Genomic DNA, 19,437 nt, shown 5'->3' on the forward strand with positions numbered 1-19,437 from the left:
ACCAATGCGAAAGGTCTTCCGCTCAAAATCCTAGATCTATATTGGTTATCTTCAGCCTCGAGTAAGTAGGATGACTAGAAAGCTATCCCTACCATGTAAACTAAAACAAGTACCTGTATTATGTTATTTCATTGGTGAGTACAAAAAATGTTCAACTCATATGATTTATATTTGTTCAAAATTAAACAGATGCTGGATATTTACATTAATTTTTTTTACGTACGTAAATCAATTTAAGGAGAAAAAGGGGGAAAATAAGAATTACTTCATCTGGACAGCTCGAAGGAAATAGCAGCCTTCTTGTTGATTTTGTTTCAATTCTTTAGAAGTCTTATTATTATTTTTTCACTTCATTGCTTTGCAAGTTCGAAAAACTGAAGCCTGGCTTCAACCAATTGCAATTTGCTGCTCTGCAACCCATGATTGCTCAGGTTCTAGTTGGACTTTTCCTATCTGACACGAGGAACAACCAAGGTTAGATTGCAAAACAATTCCATAGGGCAGTTTGCATACATATGAACATATGATGTCAGCACCTTTGCATTTTCAACACATACAAAATCTCTGTAGCAGGATTCCATCTTCAAGTGTGGATTCCACAGAACAGCATCTGACCAGCTGCACAGGCAGTAAGCATTACGAAACAATTACTAGCAAGCTTAGACATAGTCTAAAAGGATGACAAACTAAATGAAATAAATATGAGGGAGAAAGCTAAGTGCATACTTTGTGTTTCGGATAGTAATCACGTCACCCAACCCATTGTCAAGTTGAAGCTCCTTAGGTGCATCAAGGTAGATGCAATCAACAAATCCAGGAAAAGTGATCACCTCCCTAAATTGCAACAATAATGGTTAGAACTGAAAAGCCATCAGGTACCCTCCCTGCTTTTACTCTTCCTTTATACATGTGTTCAGACAACAATAACATGCACATAATACATAGAACAAGCCCATGGATACCACATACACGAATGTGGACATATACAGATATATACAAGTAAACAAGCATCCATATAAATTTGCCTGCAATTTTCTTTTTTAGTTTGACCACTAAGGAAGCCTGGAAGCAAGCAGTTCTAGAAAAAAGAGCAGGCTTATCTGACGAGTCATGCTAACTTTGTTATATTTGATTTCTTGATTTTAGCTAGTATTAGGGACATAAATTGGGAAGGAACTGGTACATACCTCTCCTCCTTACCCTCCAAAGGGTTAGAAGGGTCTGGATCTTTGTTCAGCATCTTGCAGCCTTTTAGACCTTTCACTGAAGCTCCTGTTACAGAAGCCTGCACAACGAGTAGAAGTGCTTACTATGAATTGACTGAACTATTAGAACTTTTGAGTTAATAACTAACAAATGCACAATCTAACATGAATTTAAGGTATTTTGTTCTTACACAGAAGTAAGTATGCAATGCAGTGCTGAAAGAGAAGGGCTTCTTGTCTGTATTGGTAATAGTTAAGACTGTTGAGATGCTCTTGGAGTGTAGTGAGACCTACATATCAATTTCTGGATATTGTGAATAATAAGAGATCACTGATAGCATGAGAAAGTAATATGATGAAGCAAAGGTGAACTCCAAATATAACCTGCAAAGTGAAAGAATCACATAGGATACATTTCTACCTATTTAGAAGTTGACGTAGCAAATAAAAACTATTTTGACACTGAGAAATCGGATAATGTAAGCCATCATGGAATAAAGATCAAAGAAACCAACATTCCAAAGTAAGTAACAAATCACAAAATGATCCAACGATGGATCTTAATACAATCATATTACCATTCTTAAAATTTCCTTGAATTCATTACAGAAATAAAGATTCTATGCAGCCAAGGAAAATTATCATGTAACCATGGCAAACCTAATTAGTATATTCGCTTTAGAACTCATTTTGCAGTTCCATTATTGACATGGACTACAACTGTATTTCGAAGGGGTTAGCCTACTATTTCAATGATCATCCTGTTAACAGACCCCATACACGTGGAAGGATAGAAAGATTCCAAGAAGTTATAATCCATTTTAACCAAAAAAATTAAATAAATAGCTAACTTGGAGGGGATTTGAACCCACAACCTCAAGAAACCTTATCTCTTATATTATGCTTACTTTCCATTTGACCCAGAAAGCTTAAGCTATTAAGGAGATGGGAAATAATTTTTGCAAGACTTAACACATTGCTCTAGATAACTAATTTCAAGCTACCAACAGCCATTAAAAGCCAAAAGTGCTTCATCTTATATTTTCAAACTTCTAGTTGTCTGAAGTGGAAAAAACATTGGTTGACACTTGAAAAATTGTGTTATGGTGATCAGTGTGAAGCCTCGAATAATGAACAAGCATCATTCCTTCTACAAACTAAAAGCCGCTAGGAAAAGGATTAGTGAAATACCTCAGAAATTAAAGAGAATACAGTAGCTACTCCATATGGACAACAATAAGACATACTCCTAACCAAGGTTTACAATTTCGGTACTGGACCATGATCTGGTACCATGCTGATACAGTGATGATACACCTAGTATAAGGGTCGGTTCGGCATCCCGAGACTCTATACCTCTCTCCTGTATGAGTTTCGGTTCAGTACTAGTACCATATGATATGCTCGGTGTAGATTGATACTCATCGGTACGGCAAACCTTGCTCCTAACCAGTAATTCACCTCAGATTCCAAGAATCTACCACTGTCAACAACTCACCCTATCTACATCATAATACCAAAAAATTTTCCTAAACTTCCATTGTTGCAATATTGTTAATATATGGCCTATAAATCATCAATTATTGCCGATTTATAATGTTTAAAATAATGATACTTAGTTATAGAATTGACATATTATAGAAAGCTAGAAATCCTCTATTGCCTATGGAGGATCGCACCTGAGGACAAGTGATGCAGATTTTCCCTCTCTTTTATCTCATCTTTAAAAATCTTTGGAGTTAAATGTTTAGTTAAACCAACCTTTTTAAAAATTTTCTTATAACTTCCATGCAGGGTTAAGGTCCCATCCTACACTTTCAATCCTTTCTAACAAATCTAAGTCCTTCCTGGCCACCTCTAGTCATCGCACATCTATAATATCTGAATTAATTTGCCATGATCTTAACCTCCATTAATGCTAAGCCAAGCTTTGTATCATATTTATACTTACTATTTTCACCACCATTTTTTTTTTATTTTGATGTTCTTGCATTCCAAAATACATCTCGTGTCCTTGTGTTCCATCATGGACCATGTTTTCCATCATATGATGTTTACCTTTAAAATCTCAACAACTAAGCTAGCTGACAAATTGTTCTAGTTGCTTTATGGATATTCAGTTTGGTCTTAGTGTCCACCTTTCTGCATCCGTACTGGATACTGGATTTCCATTAACCCAATAATGGTTCCTTATTTCCCTGGCAGAGTTCACACCAAACACCTTTTGAAAATACAGTCCCCTCTTTTCCTTTTATTCCTGCACATGCATATATTGCATAAATGAATGGGTATAAGAAATATGCAAATATGATACTAAATACTAACTTTGTCACATATAACACACACAAGCAAGGAGGCAACTTTTGACAAAACTACTTGTTTTGAACTAGTTTGCATAGAAGATGCATGCATCTGTCCATTTATATGCCGTCTCTTAGATCTTGGTGCTATCACCTCTCAGTCTTTGGTTTGGTAGTCATGACATGCCTATGTGATTCTGGCCCCATCCCCTATGTGATAATATGTTCGTATGATTATTGACAAACAAAATATAATATGAATATTGTATTTTTTTTACAAAAAAGAAGAGTTGTACTATAAATCATAAATATCCGTAGTAGAGAGAACTATGTAATAAAGGATACATAGATTTCTGTATTTAAGAGTGATACGATGTAAAAGAGCAGTGAATGGGCAAATATTGAGACATAAGATTAATATAACCTTGTATAAAGCCTGAAAGCTGAAATCCCACATTGAGCGACTGTAGAGATTATCCTTGAGCTCCAAAGTTACAACAGGATCCCCTTCAACATTGTCTGAGTCAGAAATAGACCAACTCATGTTCCTTGCAAATCCATGCTGTCAAACAAGATTATAAACTTCTAATCAATGGACGAGGAAAAGAAACTGATCTAAAGTTGATCTGTTTAGAGCTCTAAAGATATGTTTCTAGCATCACCATTCAAAATATCATAGAAGTCAAAATGTCAGGAGAGAACCAGCATTGGATAACCTGAACTCAAGACCCTTGTTTATTGAGCTTCCAATTATCGCTAGAATCCACCATAGAGGGGCAAATTAGTTTTGGCTTGCCAAAAGAAAAAACATCTAATGATGTGAGGACAACCCAGATTGCCGTATGATCAGTAAGAAGTCAACAACCAGATTGTAGCCAAACTGTAAACATGTGGCTTAGTATTGGATGATGATGATGGGAGAATCTGATGTTAAAAAGGGCTTTCATAATTATCCTTGGTTTGGTGCTGAAAAATAATCTACCTTTGAGGTTTAATTACTTTCTTTCTTTTTAACAGGGGCTAATTTATCTAAGTTTACCTTCCAGTTAAAGAGAAACCGACTTCACAAGCAAACTGGTAAAACCCTGAACATTTTTACTCATGAAGGTGATAGACCAAAATGTACAAAGAAAAAAAGTGGTGGTGTTATCAAGACAAATGATAAAAAATGGAATACATTATATGCTCTAATAAGAGTTGCCACTACAAGCATATGATTGCTTGTGCGTCAACACACACATACTCATGCACTTGATGCCCCTCTTTTCTCTAACTCATGGTGAATAGAGTTGTAGAGTAGATGGGAGAAACAGCAAGCACAAACTTCATGATACAGTCAAGCAAGAGTTTTCATATTTTCACAAAAGGACAGGGAATGAAGAAGAAGAAAAGGCTGAAAAAAAGAACATATAGTACTCTGCTTATTTTTCTCGGCATTGGAAGGGCATGAAAGACTTCGAGATCCCCTTTGAGTCCTAGGTAGGTCTAAGACAGATCCTTGAAGCATATAGTCGTATCCTTTAATAGAAATAATTGCCATTAAAGATTAGTAAGATCTATTCAAATTGTCAGGAAACCTGTTATAGTCATGTTTTTGTTGTTCTATGGCTAAGAGTCCATATAGGCGCTGTTGGCTAGGTCAGGGTACAGTTCTTCTCATTATGCACATCCCAAATGCAGACACAGAGGTTAATAGGTATAGATCGTTACCCGCAGCTTAGTTTGTACATATTAGGTCTATTAACATTTGGTCCAATAGTTCAACCGGACGTACTTTAGGGATGAAAGGCAAAGCCAAGGCCTGGTTGTGTGGTTGACATTGTAGGCACATTAAATAGGAAATTTTTGCAGACAAGTCACAAATCACCTAGGGAGACTCTATCAGTGTGAAAGGCAATCAACATAATGAGTTGTTTTGACAAATGAAAGCAACTAGCATAGATAGCTTAAGCAATGAATATAGACAACAGATCATCTAGTTCTTTAACGATACACTAAACATAACTAAACATTCATTTCATAATACATGCCAAGTTTGTTAAAGGCAAATTACCTATATGTGCCAAAAACAAAGGCAAACTACCTACAAAGTCTAAATATCTCATATATTTCTTGGGCTTCTATAAAGTTAATTAATGCTTATATGCATGCTACATGTCATCACAAAAGCAATACAGCAATATGATGTAATACAAAAGGGGCCAGCCAGTTACTAAGGATATTTTTCTCAATTTCCCCAAGAAAGTGGTAAAGTAAAAGAACAATTTCTGCAGCATCCTCTCCTTCCCCCCCGCCACCCCCCCCTTCTAATGAATTTTCACCATGTTGTATCATCTTTTTGCCATTGTTTGGGATCTCATGCTCTGGTAAAGCTAAACATTTTCCATCCGACTTAGACTTTCTTAACCATGAAAAGCAAATTTCAATCAGAAAAATGAATTTGAAAAGAAGGCTTTCATTCTGAACATTATAAAAATATCAGAAATTGTAATATGACCGAATCACGTAAAAATCTGGCCGACATTTTAGAACCCAACCCCGAGTAATTACAAGGTATGCTAAAAATCATAAAACTCTAGAATCTGACCCCAGATAACATTTTTGAATTCCTGATGTAACCATTCTTTTCAAAACTTTCCAATGCTTCTATACATGCCAATTATGTATTTTCAACATGTCACTAACATTATTGAAATAAAAAAATAACAGAAATCCTTTTAATACATGCACCTCAAAGTCAGTTAATGAAAAACTAAAATCAAGTTTAGAAATCTGAACCATACCTGCTGCATAGGACCAGGTCCAAATTGCGGAAAACAATGTGGGATTCCTCCACTGGTCCCAAACAAAAATCAATAAATCATTAGTTCATGCCTTATTCAAGTAGGTACAAACAAAATAAAATTGAATAGATTTGTCAAGAAATTGTGACAGCATATGGCTTGCTAGACCATGAGAATATTTAGGTTGGAGGTTGTAAGAAAAGAAGAGGAAGATCTAAATTAACATGGATGGAGATTGTGAAGAAGGATATGGAGAAATTTGAAAAAATATCATAGGTGGCCGTAGATAGGAATACATTGAGAATGAAGATCCATAAAGCTGACCCAAATGGTCGAGAAATGGCCAGATGATTGTGATTCTGATTTCAATGAAAGAAAAAAATTTGAAAAATAGTTGAAAGTTGAAACCCATTTTGCATCTTTTAAATGTTTGCAACAATGTGTGTGAACTGCCTACCTTACGAATGAAAGGCTAAAAAGTGAAACTTAAGTGCACTTCTTATGAAGCAAAAACATAAGGTAGGGTGTAAAAGCGTAGTCAAATAAAAAAGAAACAAGAATGCTGAAGCTACAATAAAAGAACATGCTGAAGTTACAACAAAAGAATAAGTCATATATAACCTGATAGGTTTCTTCCCATCAAATACTGCATCTGGACGAACAAAGAGGAGGTCCTTTCCATTTGAAACCTTCCAAGATGTGACACAGGCTCCAAAGAGATAAATCTCTGCCTCACTGCATATAAAAAACAGCCTATCAACAGTAGTGTATAGGAGAGGGGGACAATCACTAGTGTTCAAAAGTATTACAAATTTTTTGATTGTTTCGCTTTCATATAACTAAATCCATCTCCTCCAGTTACTAGTTAATCTCACAGGCCATAATCATCATCAGTGTGGTTTTTCTGAAACCACGACACTCCTCCATCTCCATGAAAAAGGGGGAAAAGCCTTGAGACGCTTCCACTTGTAAACAGGTGTGTTTGCATCACAATGGCCATATATGGCACTCAATTTGTTTGACCACCATCTCAATAAATCGTCCATCACTTAATTTCTAATGGTGAACCTTGTAGGACTCCTCAAACACACTCAATACACCTATAACTTTACCAAATTACATCAAAACAAAATTCTCCTTTTTATTTTACACTACTTTTATCCAACCATCCATAATACATTAGTGCTAACTATTTTTTTTTTTCGGTTAGAATAAAGGGATTCCAAAGTCAAACCAGGATATTAAGATAACACAACACTCAAAAACAGCATCTAAACTGATCATACAGCACCACATATCTTCACATTAACAATTCTGCAGGATCCTGTATCCCCTTTTTTCTACAAAAAGAGGCAGATCGGTAAACAATGTAAAACCAAGAAATAAAGACATCATGAACAATATCAACAACAGAAAATGGAGGACAAAGAACTCGATTGACCTGCCATGATGGGAGCTCAAAGAGACCTTGGGAAGCCCGCCGTTTCCTTCTGAAATCCGGACACCTGGAGAATAAGTTCTCTGATCCAAGCTCGCCATGGCGGTTCTAAAAGGTCTGGACCAAAAGAATCAAAGAAGGAGATTCAGGTCCCCTAAAAATTTCAACAGAACTCCAGGATCAGGAGAAACAAAACAAAAGGTTTCGAAATCGATTTGGCTTGATCACCTACGATGGCGCCGCGAATTGGAATTGGACGGAGTTAGGGTTATAAAGGAAGAGGAGGGCATGGAAATGCTTGTCGCCATTTCTCGCCTGGTTTGACGAACGTCTCAGGTGCCGAGGGATCAAGACTTCGTTTGTATCGCTATTCCGGTTAAATTTATTCGCGTGAACGTTTCCAATTAATCTTGGTCCGACTGCCGGCCGCACACGACAGTGTCATGTCAGGAGGTTTATCCTGGGATATGCTCTCCTGGATGTGTACGACTGAGGCGAGAGCGGACAAAGAAAACCCATCGTCATCTAGCAAAACAAAAAAAAAAAAAAGAAAACCCATCGTCACCGCTATCCAGGATCATCGTAGACGGACGGATAAGCAGGGGTTGTCGGAATATGTTTGGATATTGATTAAACAATGGAAAAATAAAATTATCGGCTGAAGTGGGTCAGATAAATTTAATCATCAAAAGCTCTTCCTCTCCTTCACCTTACTATTTCACCTTTTTCACAACTTTATTCCGCTTATTATGGAAATACCAATCAAATAACGAGTAAAAGTTTTTGCTGGTCAGTTGATTAGGGGTGAATATTAATGATTAAAGTTATTCTACTGATAGAATGATGAAAGTTATTCAGGATGGTTAGCCTTGACTCCTCATTTGAATAGTTTTGAGTCCAACCAAATAATATTTTTTAGCTATTTCTAAGGATTATAGAAATAATGAAACTCCAACCAAATACAAATTTTAAGTTCTCAGACTACGAGTAATTGATTCTAATTCTCTTCTCACTTGCACTACAATTATCAAGTTCAGGTAATGCAATACCCAAGATTTAAATCAAGAGCATCTAATTGCTGGGCAGATGGGATGAACCCTTGTGCACTCTTGGGTAACTTGATATTTGATAATAGGCATCAAGGAATTCCAGTTTATACACGTGCGTCAATTCATGGATGCAAGTAGAAGAAAAAAAACCAATGCATGAGATCCCTACTAACAGGATTTGGGTCCACAGTTTTGGCACTGTCACGCCCCGCCTGTGCGGGGCACGTGAGGCACCCAGTGCCCAAGTGGGGGCCACATGAGGAGGGAACACGGGGATCCCTTGCCAGATATTGTTTGGTTCCGGGACTTCACGCAAGCGTTCTTCACCCCTCTCCGGTTTTATTTTCCTCCCAAAACACGGATTTGGAGTCACCCGCCTCATATGCCGAAGCTCTGGAACGAATCTTTCTGATGTGGGACTATTGGGCCTTACACCCTTTCCACCATCAGACAAGAGCCGTCCTTGGCTCTGATACCAAATGTCACGCCTCCACCTGCGCGGAGCACGTGAGGCACTCAGTGCCCACGTGGGGGCCATATGAGGAGGGAACACGGAGCTTCCTTGCCAATTATTGTCCGATTCCGGGACTTCACGCAAGCGTCCTTCACCCCTTTCCGGTTTTATTTTCCTCCCAAAATTCGTCTGCAGGATTTAGAAACACCCGCCTCATATGCCCAAGCTCTGAAACGAGTCTTTTCGATGTGGGACTATTGGGCCTCACACCTTTTCCACCATCGGACAAGAGCCGTCCTCGGCTCTGATACCAAATGTCACGCCTCCGCCTGCGCGAGGCACGTGAGGCACCTAGTACCCATGTGGGGTCCACATGAGAGGGGAAACATAGGGCTTGGGGTTTTCCTGCCAGATATTGTTCGGTTCCGGGGCTTTACGCAAGCGTTCTTCACTCCTCCACAGTTTTATTTTTCTCCTAAAATGCATCTGCAGGATTTGGAGACACCCGCCTTACATTCTCAGGCTTTAGAGCGAGTTTTTCCAATGTGGGACTATTGGTCCTCACAGGCACCCTTTCTGCAATTGATGCATTGGAAAGAAAAAATTTTGCGGCCGGCAAGATGATAAGCACTTCTTGGAATTTGCTAATTCTTCCACAACTTTTTTCCAATAAAAACCTCTAAAATATATTAAAAAATGGTGCTAGGAATAAATATGGATCTTCAAAGTATATCACTTTTGGGGAAGAACAATATTCATTTTTCTCTCTCGCCTTTCATAAAGTGAATCCAAATAAAAAATGAATGATTTACTGCCTCATCTGATATTTTTTCCTAGCGATGTTCATGCTATCTCTTAGAGCACAGAGTTATTTACATTATCAAACCTACGCCATTAATTAGAGTACTTGCAATACGTCATATAAACAAACTAAAGGAAAACCATTGATGGAAGTTCTCAGCTAATTGCGACTTCCGCAGGTGCATAACAATCTTTTACATATCAACCTCATGCTTCTGCAACCAATTGCATATGAGTAACATTTTTTATTGTAGTCCTGCAAATAATTACTTGGAGCCTTACAGTCAATAACAAAAGAATACGTAAAACTTGTTGGTTATCTTCGGTAGGGCATCTTATTGCCACAAAAAGGCCTCTTGCACAGAGCCTCAGGACAAGCTCAAATTACACAAATGGATGATGAGTAATCCTTTGAAAACTCGTCATAAACAAATCTCCTGCAACTTTCGCAGGACATCGAGGCTGCAAGTAGACGCTTCATCCTGCAGCTTTCTAGCATGGCGGCAGGTCCTTCGGAGGAGGTAAGATGGATTCTTCCGGTCCATTTCCATTCTCCACAACAAATGCCATCTTAAGCCCCCAGGTTGTATGCAGCTCTAGATGACAGTGCATGAACCAAACACCTGAAACAAGAAGCTACGTATAAGTCCACTTCATGCATGATGATGGACATAAAACAAGCTTAAGAGATCACTAGAAGTGATGGTGAAATTAAAGGATGCATGTCGATAATTTTTAAGTTAACCTGGATTGTCAGCTCTAAATCGGATTGCAGTCCAGCCTCCTGTAGGAACACCAACAGTGTTCCTTTCCGGTGGATCAACTAAGTTAAATTTCGCCGGCTCTTTCTCTGGGTCGAAGTTTCCGATCCCCCTCCCCACAACAAAGAAGTTGGAACCATGGAGGTGGAAAGGATGAGACTCGGCTGCGAGGAGGTTGGTGTCTTGCAGAACCAATTCAACCGTTGAATTGTAAGGAATCCTACTAAGCCTGGTGCCCAAGGATGTTCCGAGGTTCGCCGTGAGGGGTGCACCGGTATAATTGAACGCCGCCGCCGGCTTGTCGGGGAAGTCTGGCCTGAACACTCCCTTGATGTTGAAGTAATGTGCTTGGAGCAGCCCAATTTTGGGCATCACAAATGTGATGTTGTTCAAGGATGCAGTGAGCCGGGTTCCATTCAAGCAAGTTGGGCACCGGTCGATCCCCAGACTGGCTGTATAGAAGAGATGCCTGTCGATGTTAAGAGGCACTTTAGCAGGAAACTGGGGAGAATTTAGACTCTTGAGCTTGTCAAGGAAATCATTGACAAAAATGGTGTCATTCGGCGCAGGCAGTCGAGGAAGCATTGGGATCACAGTGGTTGGGACGCCTTTGTATTGAAGAATAGCTGTTGCAGTTCTGTTATCTACGGCAATCGGGGCGTCCATGAAGGGTCTAGCAGCCATGAAGTATCTTCCGGGGGTTTTGTCAGCCTTAACAAGAACATTGGTGGTCTGACCAGGTGCAATTACTATGGCGCTGGTGGTGAAAGGTTTGCAATAGACCGCATCAATCTCGACCACCGTCATGTTGTGACCGGCAATTGCAAAGAAGAGCTCGTCATTGAGAGCAGCGTTGACAATTCGAAGGAGGTAGGTCATACCCCATTCAACTTCCATTGCAAATGTATCTGAAACAAGAAGAGGAAGAAGAAATGAGATGCTATCAGCATCTCCTGGTCAAATTTGCACCACGATTCTATTATGTGTTATGATCTTCTAGGGAAAAACCAACTCTACTATGCGTCCTTAAACCATTCTTGCCAGGTTTTGAATAAAATCTTCAACCTACCCTTTCACCAGAGTATTTATAATTAATATAATAATTATATAGTTTGTCGCTTGAACAAGACAGAGATATGAAGCTAGTGCGCAGTGGGACCAAGGCTACTGAGCGTATGATCTTACGTTTCTCTGAGCATGGGAAGAGAGGTCCTGGTTTTCCATTAATCTTGTGAGCGTCCGACATGTTTGGAGGCAGCCCAAGCATGTTGCCTTGCTTCTCAACCTCTTCAACATCTGCGTGCCACCATTCTCCTGCACACCAGTATCAGAATTAGCTCGCTACGTAAAGAAGAACAAAGAGCTCACCAGCTATGCTGCAACTCCTAGCTGCATTCACCTAAAACCAGTTCCGTCTCTGCATGAGGTTGTGGGAATGGGTACGGAACTCCTTCCTTTGGCATGATCACGATTGCACCATAGACAGTGGCACGCAACCATAAGATATGAGCATGCCACCACAATGTTCCTCTCTGTCCGGTAACATTGAAATCGTAGGTGTAACTTCTACCACTCTGGATCGGGCATTGAGTAATGTATGCTGGACCGTCAGCCCATCCATTTCGGAATTGCTTCAATCCATGCCTACATCGACAAAAACCCCAGTTAACTTTTTAAGCAGAGTATGAGGCATTAGAATATCGATCCAAATGACACTACCAGTGGATGGAAATGTTATATTGTGCATGGTTTGTGACGTTGATGATGACTCTATCCCCTTCTCGGGCATAGACAGTTGGTCCGGGGAACCTCCCATTAACTGTAACTATTGGCTTAGCATGGCAGAGTCTGCTCACATTCTTCACTACAACCTGTTGCACAAAGAGAAGAAGCAGAAATTTTGAGAGAGTTTATTGCTGCAACTTCCCTTTTCTTTTGAGTTTTGATGGCGTTTACTGCTATAGCCAAGAAGGTACTCACATCAAACTGATACTTCTTTATGGCAGCCTCGGCGGATAGCGAGCCAAAAGTAAGAAACACCGCGAGCAAGAGAAAGGATACATAGAGGGCGAAGGCCATACTTTTGATTAAAAGTGAGTAGATCTGATTGTTGGTGAGACATGGGGTTGATTGGTTCTTATATATGTGGAAGGGGCTCGAGGCACCATCGGTTTGTTAAGAGAGAAGGTTGTTGGTGAGGTGAGCCAAATTTACGTTAGGAAATCCACTGGGTTGTATTCTGATGCTTGGAAGCAAGTGATGATGGAGACCATGAAGGAGGGAAGTGGTAGGAGGCCAAGGAAGCATGGGGCTAAAAACTATATGCTAATAGGTTTGAGAGTCATGTTAGGCCAAGAACTCAACAGAAATGGAACTATCGTTAAGACAAAGGAATAGTGAATGTTTCTGACTTTGTTTTAAAGAGGGAGAGAGGAGATGTGGAGAATACGGATGTATTTTTGGAGGTAGTATTTGAGTTGCTTCGAAGAGAAGTTCAGATTGTTGTAGTTCATTTGAGATTGTAGTTGACGCGTCACCGAAGAAGATTTCTTTATCCTTATTACAATTTTGTGCAGTCTGGAAAATTTATATGGATATGAGAAAGCCTTCTATGAGAGGGAAGAATGCTTATAGCTGATAAGCAATGGATGCATCAGTAATAGCATCTGAGTGGTTTAGTTAATTCTATAATCATCGAGTTTAATGTGAATATTAATTCTGTCCTCATCACGACCTTTGTTTTTAACCTCGATCTCCATCATAATCCAGATTTCAACCCAATTTCCAATCCGTTCTCAATGCAATTTTGACCTTAATCAAATTATTCGCACGAGCCTTTAACTATCACTTCATTGCCCACCTGATGCTAATCCCATTTTGATATTGACATTACCTTGAACTTCGTGTCAGCTCCCATTTACCTCAATCCTGATCTCAATTTCAATGATGGTGTTATTCTCAGATCCTGGAAGCGGAACAAATGGTTCAGGAAAATGTTCGGCTACTTCTAAATTTCACTTCCAACCATGCTTGATTGTTAAAATAGAACGTTAGAAATCCCATGAACAGGGCTAGTTCCTGTTTTTCTGAAAATGGTTTTGATTTCTTTTGCAATTCACATCCAAAAAGTTGGAGGCCATATGCATATGGTGGGTATACCTGATCAGCCTCCAAACCTACTTGTATACAATGAAGTAAGAGAAACTCTTCTCAACCTAGACATAGAGATAGCAAGTTACATGAATGCGCACCGGTACCAACCATAAGCTTCCATCTTAGGACCATTTGGCAATGATCACAGTTACAAGATCATTCTCTTTCAAGGGGGGCGAAAAGTTTGAAAATCAATTAGAAAAACCAAGAAATTAAAAAAACAGAATGGAAAACCTAGATTCTCAATTAAGAAAGAACAGGGGGAAAAAAAGAAACAACAAAAAATGTAGCTGTTTGATCAGTGCCTCCAACCTTCCACTCGTTTTTGCGACTTGCATCTCTTATTTGCTCATCTCAACTTCCTATCTTCTAATTCTCATGCACTTCTCGGGATGTTTTCAATTAGTCTTTTGCTTAGATGCTTTCTGTCACACTGTTTTTTTTAAGCCGAATCTTTTGCTAATCTGAAGTACACAAGACTATTAGAAGCCTTTTTCTAGTCTTTTCTTTAAAAAAGTTGGCTCACCAAGGGGCTTTTTTTTGTTGAGCTGTGGTAAATTATAAATCACACCAAAAGGAGCACAACATGTATCATTGAATCCAGATATTGCCCATCCTTTCTACCACCTTTCCTTTGGACTAGGGCTGCAAATGAACCAAGATGTTCAGCTTAACAATAAGCCCTTGAGTGTCTTTTTTTTTTTTTTGTGATAAGACAAGGTTTCAAGTGAGTTCACTTGATTATGGAGCTTATTAACAAATGAACCAGTCTAGCTCAAGTCGGACTTGAGTATCCTTGCATGGAAAACCAAGATGGGCAGCTTAGAACCTGGCGTGGCTTATTTTTACCCTTGAGCGCCGTGTTTTGTTTTATTATTCTTTTGTACAACTGAAGAATAATATTTTGACTGTAAGGGTTAGGTTAGAGCAGAGAGGCATGATGTATGCTGACTCTTTCAGAAAATCTGAGGCCAATATCTAGTCAAACAGCCATTCTGAATAGGCAGCAGGCTCTTTACAGCCCAAATTGGAGTCAGGATCCATGTGTGTTTTGCACCACATAAATATGTACATATCTCGATAGCCACAACATCATTTAATCATGGAGATGGATAGCTATTAAATTTAAGGATGATGCGGCATATATAACGTGCAACCTGATGTGATCCACCATGACATGTTCGATAGCCATAGATCTCTATGATTGGATATAATATGGTAGTCATCAAAGAGCGTAGAACTTTTTACGGTGCAAAAAGCATTTACAAAAAAAAAAAAAACGTTGAGATTTATTATCCAATTAAAACCAACCATCCCAACATTCCCAATGTATTAGATGTACGCCCAACTTACACAATCAACACAAATCTGCCACATGCTTGTAGAGAATTTACATCCTTGTAGACACCAGCTAAATTATTCTGGAGGTGAGGTCCGGAACTAGAAAATTAACATAGCAGGGAAAGGAGACATGACACAAGCAAATCGATCAAATATATTCTTTCATTTATTTGATCAAACAATCACGTACCACTTTATACAAATAAAATAATCGGAGTTTAAAAGAATTCAAATATCTACAACATCGTATTGAGTAGCTTCTGTTGTAGCTATCCACTACCATTTGAACTTCTCACAGTCAAAGCAGAAAACTTTCTGAAATGGGTCGGAGGAGACCTGAGCCAATCCCGGCCATTGATCCAAGACTTGGTTATGAAATGAGAAGCTTCACGCACTGAAAGCTGCCGAGACCATCCAACTCTACGTGAGAGGTCCGAGCCGGGACCGTAGCACCTGTACTGCCCGTAGAACGCCGTCCTGTGACAAAATTATGATTACAGTGTCAAAGGAGTCACAAGAAAAAGATCCCTCCACCCCCACAATAAACACACGCACGAAAAAAAAAGAGAGGCTCATAATATATAATATAAGACGTGAGTAACCTAATATGGTTTGACTACGAAGGAAGGAACTCGATGGGACTGCAGTTCAATTACCTCTGCTTGTTGGGATCACCCCAGTCATTCCAACCCTGAGCTGCCACCGAATCGGTCATGTAGGTGAGCGCAAACACCACCCGGGAATAAGCTCCCCAGGGTCGTCCCAAAACCGTAGTTCCAACTCCCACGCCTGTCACCTTGCAACCAACGAAGCTATAGCCTGTATTCTCTGATGGACTGTCCCTTCTCTGTGCAGTGATGGCTCCACCGTTCTTTGAGACTGAGTGCAGATGGCATTTCTAGAGCCAAAACAAATAAGAAAATTGTTTGGGCTCTAAGAACTGTATCATGAGTAGATAGATAGGTGGATGTGAGTCATGAAAAAAGACGTACTTCAAAGAGGGCTTGGCCGTTGCCGCAGATGAAATCGGTGGCTCCTTCAATGTAGCAGTTCCTGTAGTAGTGCCTGCCAGTATCGTCAAGGAGTGTGTCTTGAAAAGAAAAGAACCTGCAGCCGTAGAAGGCTACCCTGTCCCCGGCCACTCTTAGTGCGATGGCTTGGCCGCTTGAACCAAATGTGTTCTGCAGGAAGGAAATGTGGGAAAAAAAATAGGTTAGTATCTCTCTCTCAAGAGCTTGCCTTTGAAGAAGCTACAAGATTCAAATCCTGTTATGATGCACTGCTATTGGAAAACTTAGACAAAGTGTAATATGGTTGAAAGATATAAATTAATGTTGATTATGTTGCATTCTAGGGGAGAAGACTTGATCAAATATATTCATTTTATCAACGCATAGGTTCGGCTTGCCCTCCCTTTTTTATAACAAAAAAAAAAAAAAACTTAAAGGAAGCCCCAAAGGGGACTGACTCATAAATCACCAAATTATTAGAGAGAACTTTCCCAGATTTCGTACATAACTTCCCTATTTTAGACTATTTTTTATCTTATCGCCCCATCCTTCTAAAGAATATTTTGACTAGAAATAACAATTCAACTTAGGATCTATTTGAATAATTCTACAAGATTAAGCTGAAAATCTTATAAGAATTAAGCCTCTTAGCCCATCTAACTTGCATTTTCTCAAGTCCACTCAAAATTCTAGTCTTTAGGCTGCAGTAAGGAATAAACAAAATCTATTCGCATAAGATTTGGAATGGATGGTGTTTAGTTGATACCTAGCCAAGCTTAAATGGATGGCCCAATCCATGAATCCTACAGAAATTTCAGCCTAATTTTGTAGAAATATCCGAACATGCCTTTAAATATATTCTTTCCATCGGTTGCTCGGCTTAGAGACTTATTCTCCAAGACAACTGGATCTATTTTATTGGATGCTTCTTTTTTCCTTTTTTGTTTCTTTTTTGGAGAATATATGCTGGCATCGATAGTGATATACCTGAATTGTAAGGTATCTTCCAACAAAATCTGAAGCCAAGACCGAAACAGTTGGAGACTCCACTGTGTTCCAACCTTCATTCCATGTTATGATGGTTGATTTTGCTTTTGTGCCACTTAATGTTATGAAGGGCTTATCAGCTGGAACAACTATCTTCTCCCTGCAAGCGTTAGGAATTTCCAGCATCAGAGAAATTAATTTGCGTGAAATCGAAATCTTTCGAAGAAAAAACATGGATAGAGAAGATCATATAATTCCGGTCCAATATTGCTAAATGGCTCATATTAGCATGATAAGATCGCCAACTTTAGAATTGCACCATAAATGTCTTTAACAACATGACACTCAGAATCACTTGAAGGACATGGAGAACCTGATAGTTCTAGCCAATGACCTCTTATAGAGGGAGAAAGGTACCCATTCCTTTGGAGAAGCCCCCATTGGTGAATCAAGTAAGAGGAAAACTTAAAAGACCTGTTTGGGTAATGCGACATGATTGGACTGAACTTCATGCTAGGGTTATGAATTGAGCAACCTATTTAAGCACGGCTCATATCAACCCAACACCTTCTTAGCCTGAATAAAAAAAAACCTCCATGAGTTTTTTTTAGTTCCTTTAGACCAACAGGCCCTTATGCTGAGATTTAGGATGGGACTTGGACAAGCTCTTAAGATATGCAGGCTGGACAGGCCAACAGGCAGCCTCTAAACAAAAATTTAATACCTAGTATTTATGTGGTTGCTGTTTTGCAATTTGCATTACAATACCTAGCATTTAATGCTAACCTTTTACAAAATTAAGGCAATATTTTATACACACTTACATATTTCTATACACAATTAATTTGTTTTAAAATAATTATATTTACTGTGTACAAGATGAAAAAGTAAATATAAACTGGTTATGGCCTTACGAGAAAATAAAAAAAAATAGAATAAAATGATCATCAAAATTAAGTGGCGGGAGTAAAAGGTTCAGTCATTAGAGACAAGATACAATATGGTGGTTGACCGGGGGTAGATCTCAGGTGCAAAAGAGGTGAGGTTCTCTATGAAAATGCTCTACTCTTTTCCGAAAGTTAAATTTTTTCAATTGACATATCACAAACAAAATTCTAGTTTTCAAAAGCCTGCAAAATAAAGAGTTGTCAAAAAAATCTACATTTGGACATCAGGAAGTATCAATCTAGATTGGAACAAGATAAATCGATCGGGTCACGTTCAAAGTATGGATCCAAAGCTAACACCAATTAGAGATAAACAATGCAAGCTGATCAGAGACAGAGAGAACCTATAGATCCCGGGTTTGATCCTGATGAAGATTGGGTCAGTGTTTCTCGAAGGTACAGCATCGATGGCATCTTGAATCTTCGTAAAGTCTCCTTTTCCGGATTGATCAACTCTTATGACAATAGCGGAGGACCAATCCTGCGACCCTGCAGAAGAGGAAGCCATGGAACAAGAAGCCAACAGGGCCAAGGCAAGAAAGAAGGCATGACAAAAAGGCCTCATTTTTCCAAGAAGACATGCCTTTGCAGCTGAAGCACCTGTGATTATTTAAGGACAGCTCGACAAGCAAATAAGCCGTTATCTTAGATACAAAGCACTATAAGGAGTCATCTGCACGTAGTCTGCTGGCGTATTTATGGGGCTCTAAGTGAAACGTCGGCTTGCTTGAAGCTGGAAAGAAAGATATTGGGAGCTTTATATCGTAATTCATTAATATTTTTCTTAGAGATAGATGATCGGGATCTCAGCTGAGATGAAAACCTTGAATTGTGACAGACACCATGAAATCGATCTATGTTTAATTTTAAACTTATAGTTCCACGGAATTACTAATGGCGGCTCTTTTTTTCCATTTCAAGTTACTCGGTGTCAGCTGTTGACCAATCCGGAGGCGGAAGCCATGGGACAAATGCCTCTACTCTTCAAGCAAGACGTAGAAAACTTGTTGGCTTCCCCTGATGATTTCTTGATTCCTGTGCTTGCTTTCCGTCGAAATGCTCTCCTCCATAGACCGCAGATAACGAGAGCAAGGTAAGTGAGGCCTTCTTTCCAGAACCAGATGAAGGCTTGCAGATATTTTAAATTTTCTTAGCGGTTCACGTGTTTTCTAATACAACTGAAGCAGACGGAAAGGTCTCCATATGAG

General features: G+C 39.2%; 3 protein-coding genes across 5 annotated transcripts; all 3 read right to left on the reverse strand.

The window, feature by feature from the left end:
• Window positions 1-96: 96 nt before the first annotated feature.
• On the reverse strand, window positions 97-8,342 carry LOC103712718 (putative glucose-6-phosphate 1-epimerase). 3 transcript variants are annotated; one of them, XM_008799323.2, is made up of 10 exons: window positions 7,955-8,342; window positions 7,730-7,843; window positions 6,910-7,023; window positions 6,289-6,340; window positions 3,930-4,067; window positions 1,397-1,495; window positions 1,188-1,285; window positions 727-834; window positions 537-618; window positions 97-453 (listed from the first exon to the last, which is right to left on the reverse strand). In XM_008799323.2, exons 1-10 carry the CDS (start codon window positions 8,032-8,034, stop codon window positions 388-390), a joined length of 951 nt encoding a protein of 316 aa, XP_008797545.1. In that variant the 5' UTR covers window positions 8,035-8,342; the 3' UTR covers window positions 97-387. The 3 variants fall into 3 exon arrangements, with proteins under 3 accessions (XP_008797545.1, XP_038981527.1, XP_026662593.1); XM_039125599.1 differs by having other exon boundaries at window positions 7,730-7,834; window positions 7,955-8,217; XM_026806792.2 differs by having other exon boundaries at window positions 7,959-8,215.
• Window positions 8,343-10,346: 2,004 nt separating this feature from the next.
• On the reverse strand, window positions 10,347-12,897 carry LOC103712728 (laccase-11-like). The gene is made up of 6 exons (XM_039125600.1): window positions 12,772-12,897; window positions 12,511-12,662; window positions 12,191-12,435; window positions 11,977-12,105; window positions 10,776-11,699; window positions 10,347-10,653 (listed from the first exon to the last, which is right to left on the reverse strand). The coding sequence occupies exons 1-6, from the start codon at window positions 12,868-12,870 to the stop codon at window positions 10,523-10,525; spliced, it is 1,680 nt and encodes a 559-aa protein (XP_038981528.1). The 5' UTR covers window positions 12,871-12,897; the 3' UTR covers window positions 10,347-10,522.
• Window positions 12,898-15,263: 2,366 nt separating this feature from the next.
• On the reverse strand, window positions 15,264-18,794 carry LOC113463069 (putative pectinesterase 11). The gene is made up of 5 exons (XM_026806794.2): window positions 18,574-18,794; window positions 17,283-17,442; window positions 16,278-16,466; window positions 15,942-16,183; window positions 15,264-15,762 (listed from the first exon to the last, which is right to left on the reverse strand). The coding sequence occupies exons 1-5, from the start codon at window positions 18,792-18,794 to the stop codon at window positions 15,555-15,557; spliced, it is 1,020 nt and encodes a 339-aa protein (XP_026662595.2). The 3' UTR covers window positions 15,264-15,554.
• Between the last annotated feature and the right edge of the window lie 643 nt (window positions 18,795-19,437).

This window comes from Phoenix dactylifera, chromosome 4 (genome assembly GCF_009389715.1).
Source record: "Phoenix dactylifera cultivar Barhee BC4 chromosome 4, palm_55x_up_171113_PBpolish2nd_filt_p, whole genome shotgun sequence".
Taxonomy (NCBI): Eukaryota; Viridiplantae; Streptophyta; class Magnoliopsida; order Arecales; family Arecaceae; genus Phoenix; species Phoenix dactylifera.